At 46.5% G+C, this 8,742-nt stretch overlaps 2 protein-coding genes across 2 annotated transcripts; both read left to right on the top strand.

The window, feature by feature from the left end:
* The first annotated feature begins 181 nt into the window (after nt 1–181).
* On the top strand, nt 182–6,168 carry mcm7 (minichromosome maintenance complex component 7). The gene is made up of 14 exons (XM_077733629.1): nt 182–436; nt 1,789–1,868; nt 1,951–2,115; nt 2,183–2,307; nt 2,461–2,641; nt 2,703–2,840; nt 2,914–3,063; nt 3,158–3,404; nt 3,498–3,581; nt 3,649–3,860; nt 3,925–4,190; nt 4,279–4,447; nt 5,369–5,478; nt 5,770–6,168. Exons 1-14 carry the CDS (start codon nt 406–408, stop codon nt 5,975–5,977), a joined length of 2,166 nt encoding a protein of 721 aa, XP_077589755.1. The 5' UTR covers nt 182–405; the 3' UTR covers nt 5,978–6,168.
* A 1,159-nt stretch (nt 6,169–7,327) lies between these two features.
* Nucleotides 7,328–8,718, top strand: and4 (actinodin4). The gene is made up of 5 exons (XM_077733378.1): nt 7,328–7,382; nt 7,457–7,501; nt 7,573–7,733; nt 7,891–8,094; nt 8,149–8,718. Exons 1-5 carry the CDS (start codon nt 7,328–7,330, stop codon nt 8,716–8,718), a joined length of 1,035 nt encoding a protein of 344 aa, XP_077589504.1.
* Nucleotides 8,719–8,742: the final 24 nt, after the last annotated feature.

Raw genomic sequence — 8,742 nt, 5'->3', positions numbered from 1 at the left:
TGAAATTCTAATTAATATGTGATGTGTATCACTTTTAATTTGAAATGTTTTTTTTCTTCTGGCACTTGTGAGGGTCCTTCGCTTTCCTTTTCAATAGTGCCGCTTTTCGCGCCATTCGCCACTCGTAGGGCGGAAATGGGGCCGATCACGTGAGGCTGCATCGCTCAGCGGCTTTCCCGCCATGGTGAATGCCCGCCTTTTCCGTGCTAAAACTCACGACGCGATTGGTCGACTTCGACGTCAGACTCGCGCCACTTCTCCCCAGCCAGCTCGAGAGGACAACCAGCGACTTTTCAGGCAGCTTCAAGTCGCCCGTTTTAAAAAGGAATAAACGGTCAAACTAGTCGAAAGGCTTCCAACCCTCAACCTCCGTGGTTTTGAAGTAAAGCCCCCCCGTCAATAGACATGGCGCGCAAAGATTACGCGGCGGAGAAAGGTAGGATTGATTCAGTAGCGGCATGGCTGCCTGCAACAGGTTGCCTGAGTTTTGTAAACTATCAACCACCACTCAGATTTAATGAAAACAGATTTATTTTGTGTTCATATCGACAATCTTTTGAATCTTTTGAATTAAAATATATTTCGACTTGGTCACAGTTCATGCGTATTGCAAATTCGTGCATGTTTTTCAATCACGCTAATCTGTTATTATTTCGGTGAAAATGTTCAATAATCAGACTTTTCCCGACGCTATATCTTTGGAAGGCTACTAAATTTAGTATTCGGTTTTTTGGAATGGTGGTGGGGGTTGTGACTGCTCGGTGACCCGGATGCGACCGTCGGAACAAAGAGAACAAGCACATGTCCACTTCTCTACAAGTACTACGAAGTACTACATTCGCACACTTCCCCAATACACTCCATTAGTTATAATAAAACATGGCGTATTATTCACTTATGAGACACCCAACGTACCCCGTTATCATGCTGTACAACTATTAGTATTTGCCTGAGTATCAAACAATTATCTAGCAAATTTTATGTTAGCCTAGCATAAAAGTAAAGTGTACTAGTCGATAATATAATTTCTTGCTCGTGTAGCTGTTGAAACATTATTATTATGTAGTTAGGTTTTACTTCTAATTCAGCTACTCGTTGGCGCTTGTTTGAATCGAGAAGAGCAGTGCTATATTGTTAAGCGGATGAACGGCGGAGGGATATTGGCAGTGACGAGCCACCATAGCCATGTGCTGCTTTGTTTACAAAAACATCCTCCAGCTCGGCAACGCCAAACCTACACGTTCCGATCCTAACTATCTCGTCAAAGTGAGTGGGGCACTTCCATTTTCGACCAGGCGCTCGCTAATACGCTCTTGTGACATCGGAATGAAGGATTGTTTGTACTTGTAGCGCTTTGAAGAAGTGCGGGATGTGTTTTTGCCCAAAAAAACATGGACCCCGAAGTGACCGCGTGTGTGTTGTGTATTGTCATCCTCATGCGGAAGCGGATTCGTGAGCCCGATTACTGTCATTTTGCCTCGAAAACTCCGCGTAATGGTGGTAAATGATTCAGTTGTGGTTTTAAGAAGCATAACATATAAGAGTGACTCATCAAGAATACTGAATTCCGTGTTACTCAACAAAGGGGAGGGGATGGTGTGTGTGTGGGGGGGTCTTTTTTTTTCGAAGAACAACAAATTAGCTCCAAACAAGATCTACTTTAGTTAGCCTTACCAACATCTCAAAGATCCTCATTTTCATTTTAATCTGTGAGGAAAAAGTGAACAATGTTTAATTAGTCTCTTTTACTTTTTCTGTTTTAACTGTGGACAAAATGTTCTTTTGCAGATAAATGCAAGCGGTTCCTGCAAGAGTTTTACTCCGAGGATGATAATGGAAAGAAATTTTTCAAATATGGTGTGCAACTTGTGAGTATATGCTAATCATGTGTGCACTATATAGCTGTACATTTAGATTTTTCTATTGTTCAATCAACCTGTGCACCTCCAGGTGGCGCTGGCCCACAGAGAGCAGGTGTCTTTCTTTGTGGACCTGGACGACTTGACCGTGGAGGACCCCGAGTTGGTGGCCAGCGTCTGCGAGAATGCCAAGCGCTACACGGGCCTCTTCGCCGATGCCGTGCACGAGCTCCTGCCCGAGTACAAAGAGCGAGATGTAAGCAGAAAATACTTTGTATTAAATAATTAAAACAAATACTATACTAACAAATTCCCTTTTCCAGGTGGTGGCCAAAGACTCGCTGGATGTGTACATTGAGCACCGGTTGATGATGGAACAGAGATCACGTGACCCCGCAGACACTCGGGATGCTCGAAACCAGTACCCAGCGGAGCTTATGAGGAGATTGTACGTTTGCATATTTTCTCGCATACACGCCATATTTATTTTTGCATGGTGTGGTTTATATGTGCATAAATTACGGTGCAAAACAGATAAAATGCTTAACAACATTTATTTTGATGTCTATGAATGAAACTCAACAAAAAATGAATTCCACAGCGAGCTCTACTTCAAGCCTTCCAGCACAGCCAAACCCAAAACCATCCGCGAAGTGCGGGCCGACAGCATCGGGCAACTGGTGAGCGTCCGTGGCATCGTGACCCGCGCCACGGAGGTCAAGCCCATGATGGCCGTGGCCACGTATACGTGCGACCAGTGCGGCGCGGAGACATATCAACCGGTAAGACTTGGCAAGTCCTCCCGCCATGGCCACCACATTCCTCACCGTCTACCTTTTCCAGATCCAATCGTCAACCTTCATGCCCCTCATCATGTGTCCTAGCCAAGAGTGCGTCACCAACAAATCTGGTGGTCGCCTCTACTTGCAGAGCAGAGGTTCCAAGTTTGTCAAATTTCAGGAGATTCGAATTCAGGAGCATGTATGGACATTTTTCTTATATCAATGTTTTGACATCATGCATTCTCTCACTATTTTATATTTTTTGTCCACAGAGTGACCAGGTCCCCGTTGGCAACATTCCCAGAAGCATGTCGGTTTACGCACGTGGCGAAAACACACGATTGGCTCAACCGGGGGACCATGTTGCCATCACGGGAATTTTCCTGCCGCTTCTTCGCACCGGCTACAGCCAGGTTACACAGGTGATATTTTTTTTCCCATTCCATTTGGATGAAACTTTACATTTGATTCATATGTTTTTTTAGTTTCCCCCCATTTAAACTATGTTTTTTTTAGGGTCTCCTGTCCGAGACATTCATGGAAGCTCACTGCATCACACTCATGAACAAAACCGACGACGACGAACTCGGAAGCGACGAGCTCGCCGAAGAAGAACTGCGCAGCATTACAGAAGAAGGTTATTACGAGAAACTTTCCGGATCAATTGCGCCTGAGATCTACGGCCATGAGGACGTGAAGAAGGCTCTGCTCTTAATGATGGTTGGAGGGGTTCAACAAGCCCCGAAAGGCATGAAGATCAGAGGTGAGTCTTTATTTTCCCATTTCCTTGAATGCAACACTCCATTGGGAAAACCCCATGCTGATATTTCTCAAACTTTTTCTTCATTTGACTAAGGTAACATCAACATCTGCTTAATGGGAGACCCCGGAGTCGCCAAGTCCCAGCTCTTGTGCTACATCGACCGCCTGGCTCCTCGCAGTGAGTACGCCACAGCGCCAAAATGGCCCGCTGGGGCTCTCATTAACCCTTTCTGCACCTTGTTCAGGCCAGTACACGACAGGTCGAGGTTCGTCCGGAGTGGGCTTGACTGCCGCCGTGATGCGAGACCCTCTCACCGGCGAGATGACCCTGGAAGGCGGTGCCCTGGTTCTGGCCGACCTGGGCGTGTGCTGCATCGACGAGTTTGACAAGATGGCGGACGCAGACCGTACGGCCATCCATGAGGTGATGGAGCAGCAGACCATCTCCATCGCTAAGGTAAGCTTAAGCTCCACCCATTTTTTTAAAAAAAGCCATTTTAACACCTAGAACTTCCATACAGGCCGGCATTATGACCTCCCTCAATGCCCGCTGCTCCATCCTGGCTGCCGCCAACCCGGCATATGGCCGCTACAACCCCAAGAAGAGCATTGAGCAGAACATCCAACTGCCTGCCGCCCTGCTCTCGCGGTTCGACCTGTTGTGGCTGATCCAGGACAAGCCTGACGCGGATGCCGACTTGCGTCTGGCGCAGCATATCACCTACGTTCATCAGCACTGCCGGCAGCCACCCACGCACTTCACCCCCATCGACATGAAGCTCATGAGGTGTGTGTGTGTGTGGTGTCCAGTTTGACATTCAAACAGGACTGTTTTCCCCATTATCTTTTTTAAACATTCTTTTCACTCTTCACAGACGTTACATTGGCGCTTGCAAGAAGAAGCAACCCATGGTGCCCGTGACCCTGGCGGACTACATCACCGCCGCCTACGTGGAGATGAGGAAGGAGGCGCGGGTCAGCAAGGACACCACCTTTACCTCGGCCCGCACCCTCCTCTCCATTCTACGCCTATCCACCGCCCTGGTGAGAGCCAGGAATGCTTTTAAAAAGTATATACATTGTACAATTTAGCCCACCCAGTCTAAATGGATCCCCTCTGAAACGTATTTCTTTAGTAGTTCGGTGTGGGCTAAAGTGCTTACAGTGCAGGTAGTGATAAAAAGCCAATCTACCTCACCGCTAGCACTTCTTTCCCAAGCCGGACAAACACAACCAGGCCACCTCTTCATTTCACTGTTTTGTTTTTATTCCCAAAGACGCTTTGCCCGCCCGCGGCTGTAAAAAGTGCTGTTTGTGCAGGTAGCGTCATCAAGCTACTGCAAAAGCAGCACTTTCTGCAGACGCTGCGTATTTACAAGTCAAGTGGAGATGGACGGACGGACGGTTCTCGGACTGTGGTCGGAGCTCGCTGAGTTTTGCGGGGTTGGCAGTCAGCCCCCGTGCCAGCTGTGCAAACCCATGCAAAACTGAGCGCGCTTTGAAATGATCTACGGGTGGGTGGGGGCGGGGTTTCGAGACTCGCTGGTTTTGAGAGGCGGAGACTTGGGCAATTGCCGGCCATACCACAGGGCATTGCACTTGTCTCGGTCTGACAGTGCCGGCACAGCGCAGCTGACGTCGCATGGGAGTCCCCCAAAGATGGCGCCAATCAATTTTGACAGTATCATGCCGATAAAGTTAAATACAATGGAATAAATGTCTATTTGAGTGCTACATAGGCTGTAATCACTTTTACATTTATATGATATTCATGTTATTACATTAGCTTGTATTGACAGTTACATTGTAAGAAAAAATATATTTTTTATTATTAGCCAAAACTAGTTGTTTGTCCGTTTAAGCTCTTTGAACAGTAACCGCTGTCCCTTAGGCTTCAATAAGAAAATAATTTTCTGTCCTTTTTTATTGATCGCTAATTGAAACATAAACAACTCCCCCATTCAGGCCCGCCTCCGCTTAATGGACGTGGTGGAGAAAGAAGACGTCAACGAGGCCATGCGCCTGATGGAGATGTCCAAGGATTCACTCCAAGCGGACAAGTCCAGCAGCACAAGGTTTGACGCTACCCTGTATTGTTTTTTTTTCCAAATTCATAGGGCCCCACTAAAATGAGCGCCCTAAGGTCCTCTAACCTACAAAAAAGTCTTTAATGGGCTTCTTGCATTCCTCAAGGAAGCTATAAAGTTCTTTTATGGAGGTTCCTGTTTAGAGTTTTAATTAAAGCAGCTCACTTTCTTCACAGTGAGATAATCATCAGTGTTGTACTGCCTTTTAAAAGGCGTGAGCTGTATTTATAGATTTTTAATGTATTTTTTGTTCTGACGCTGTCTATCCTTGATCCACAGGACTCAGCGTCCGGCCGACGTCATCTTCTCCCTGGTCCGCGAACTGTCTTCGGAGGGCGCCGGCGGGGTGGTGCGCGTGTCGGAAGCCGAGCAGCGCTGTGTTTCGCGAGGGTTCACCCCCGCCATGTTCCAGGAGGCCCTGGAAGAATATGAGGAACTCAATGTGTGGCAGATCAACCAGGCTCGCACCCGTATCACCTTTGTCTAGATACTTACAAAATATACAAATTTTCTCCATTCTGTATAGAAACAAGGACTTTTGATGGCCCCTTTTAAAAAAAAAATATTTTCTCTTGTAAATAGATGAGCCCCAAATTCTGACACTTTTTTTGCACATTGTCATGCTAACTTGGATTCTCAGGTGAAGCATAATTATAATAAATTTATCATTGCATTGGTGTTTAGTTGCCAGTAAATTACACTTTAGATTTAGGAACCTGGTTTAAATGTCCTTAATGGCACAACTACACATTTTTAAAGTTTGTTTTGCTTTAGATGGGACCCAATTTTTGCTAGGAATATTTTTAACACTTGGCAAAAGGTTATGTACAATCAGAACTAAACTTTCGGTAAGTTTTTAGTGTTTATTGCATATTAGGTGAAGTTAATTAGGTAATTAAGTAAAAATAGGCAATATCTTTGTCACTAGCATAATGCAATTAAAAAAATGACCTAGAAAGGGCCAAAACAGGTATTGCCACATGTCTAAGACTTTTTAATAAGCAGCTTTTTGGCGCTTCTCGGCTATGAAGACTAAAAACAATGATGTTGTCATCTTTTTTTGTTTTTAATTGTTGGCAAAGATAGCGTGTTAGTCGGCAGCATTTTCCCTCCCAGTTGCACTTTTCCCAGCAGGGGCTTGGCTTTAATGGCTTCTTCCGCCTTAATTGTTGCCCAGGGCTAGTGTATAAAATTGTATTTGCCAAAAAAAAAAGGAGGTTTTGGTTTTGTAGATGAAGGGAGCCCATTGGATGCTTGGGGTGACCTTGTCTTGTTATTTAACCCGCTTGGAAGAGTGCGCCAACAAGTTTGAGGACTGCTTTTGGAAGAGGGTGAGTACGCTCTACTACTTTGTTTTTTTTGTAGTACAGTACAAAGTACTATAAGTTAAAAAAAAAACAACTTTAATTCAGCTGTAAGAATTTTAGTCTTTGTACTTGTAGTTTAAAAAAAAAAAACTTAAATATGATGCATGGTATATTGTTATAGAAAATATTATTCAATGTTTTGATAACTGCAAAGGTGAGCCATATTTGTGATCATTTAAATTGGTTTAAACTATATTCATCCCATACTCATTTATTTATGAATTATGTCGACAATTTTCAGTATATAAAGTTGATAGTGGCTAATAATTTGAATACAGTTTTATAAATCCTAACCAATATATTCTCAATACTTACCAAATTCACTTTTCATAATTACACTAAATTGTTAACTAGTAAGCATGTTCCAATTGGAATTATTATTGTTTTGGCTATACTACATCCAGACATAAAATACTTTTACGATATATTACTTGTACTTACTTTCTTAATTCTTCTGTTTAGGGGTCCAGATGATTTCTTCTCTGTTTTTGTTGGGGGCGCTCAGCTCGCTAATATGGCTTCCAGGTAATACACTTGACTTCCACACATGGTCCCATTTTTATTTTTATTCATTTTGCCATCTTGCTTTTTCCTCACAGATTCTTCTGAGGCCAAATCCGTGCTGAGTGCCATGCAGAAAGAAGGTAAGGCCCGCTTTCAATTTCCATCTGTTCTTTGCCGCCTTCTTCATTAATGGCGCCACTCTTTCGAACAGGCTTGGTTCCCGTCGGCGACCTGGGCATCCACCCGGAGAAGGCCCATGACTTCCTGAGCCACTCCCGGCCCAGGAGGAACCTGGAGCCCAAATGGTACCAACGGAGCCCGGACTTCCAGTCGTACTACCGATACTACAGCAGCATCGGACACACCGAAGGGGTAATACACAAATCACAATCCATTTTGCTTCGTTGTTCAATCAGACTGGATGATATGTTAATTGTTGGTATCAATTTGTATTGGGGGGCCTCTCATAATGACATGGGCATGATTTGGACCCCAAATGTTGACCGATTGTTGCATCCACGTCCTCCAGCTGTACGAAATCGACAAGCTGAGGATGTTATACCAGCAGATGAGGCAATTGGAGCAGACCTACGGCCCCAACGCCTCATACTTCCAAAACAAGCTGGGGGTCCCCCAAATCATGTGTGACCCCACTACAGACAAGAAGTGCAAGGTGGTGGCCCCCCCGCCGCCTCCCATGAAAGGTGTCCCCCCGCCACCTCCCATGAAAGGTGCCCCCAAAGCCACCGAGGCTCCCCCCGCCCTGGCCACCGAGGCTCCCCCCCAGCCCCGTGCCCCCACAATCTCCCAAGCCGACGTTCTCTACCTATGCAACGCCGAGGACCCCCTATGCAAGCCCCACATCGTCTACCTGCCCACCGGGGCCGTGCCCGTCCTGTGCGACCCCCGCTACCACCCTCACTGCTCTCCCCAAAAGGCGGCACCCGCCCCGGTTGCCGCGCCACAGCCTCCGCCTCCACCCCCACCCAAAAAGTTCGCCCTGCCGCCCGTCTTGGTGAAAAAATCCCCGGCGCCGGCCCCTATCCGGCCTTTCAAGGGCATGGAATATGACTGTGACCCTTACTGGGACCCCGACTGCTTGATCGATCGCCCCCCCAGACCTATGAAGGGTAAAGGGATGGGACCGCCACCCCCTCCTCCGGCCCCACCCGTGGAAGAGAAAGAGAAACCCGTGGAGGAACCCGTACCTCCTCCGCTCCTCAAACCAAAGAAAGGTCTCCCCGTTCCCTACTACTACGCCCCCCTGCCCTTCAACCCTCTCGACGAGTTGTACAACCCTGCCCGTTTCCAATACCCTCAACCAGAAGTACCCGCGGACGAGCCGGAGACAGAGTAGAGCGCCCCCTACCGAAAGCCCGAA

This window comes from Stigmatopora nigra, chromosome 14, assembly GCF_051989575.1.
Source record: "Stigmatopora nigra isolate UIUO_SnigA chromosome 14, RoL_Snig_1.1, whole genome shotgun sequence".
Taxonomy (NCBI): domain Eukaryota; kingdom Metazoa; phylum Chordata; class Actinopteri; order Syngnathiformes; family Syngnathidae; genus Stigmatopora; species Stigmatopora nigra.
Note: the sequence above shows the minus strand (reverse complement) of the source record. Positions and strands in the feature narration are given on the sequence as shown.

Excerpts from the sequence above, each read along its gene's own strand:
- mcm7 (XM_077733629.1), top strand. The coding sequence starts at position 406 with ATGGCGCGCAAAGATTACGCGGCGGAGAAAG. Across the intron at positions 3,582-3,648 it reads CGACCGCCTGGCTCCTCGCA|GCCAGTACACGACAGGTCGA; the intron begins GTGAGTACGCCA and ends CACCTTGTTCAG. Across the intron at positions 4,448-5,368 it reads TACGCCTATCCACCGCCCTG|GCCCGCCTCCGCTTAATGGA; the intron begins GTGAGAGCCAGG and ends TCCCCCATTCAG.
- and4 (XM_077733378.1), top strand. The coding sequence starts at position 7,328 with ATGATTTCTTCTCTGTTTTTGTTGGGGGCGCTCAGCTCGCTAATATGG. Across the intron at positions 7,383-7,456 it reads CTCGCTAATATGGCTTCCAG|ATTCTTCTGAGGCCAAATCC; the intron begins GTAATACACTTG and ends TTTTCCTCACAG. Across the intron at positions 7,734-7,890 it reads GCATCGGACACACCGAAGGG|CTGTACGAAATCGACAAGCT; the intron begins GTAATACACAAA and ends CACGTCCTCCAG.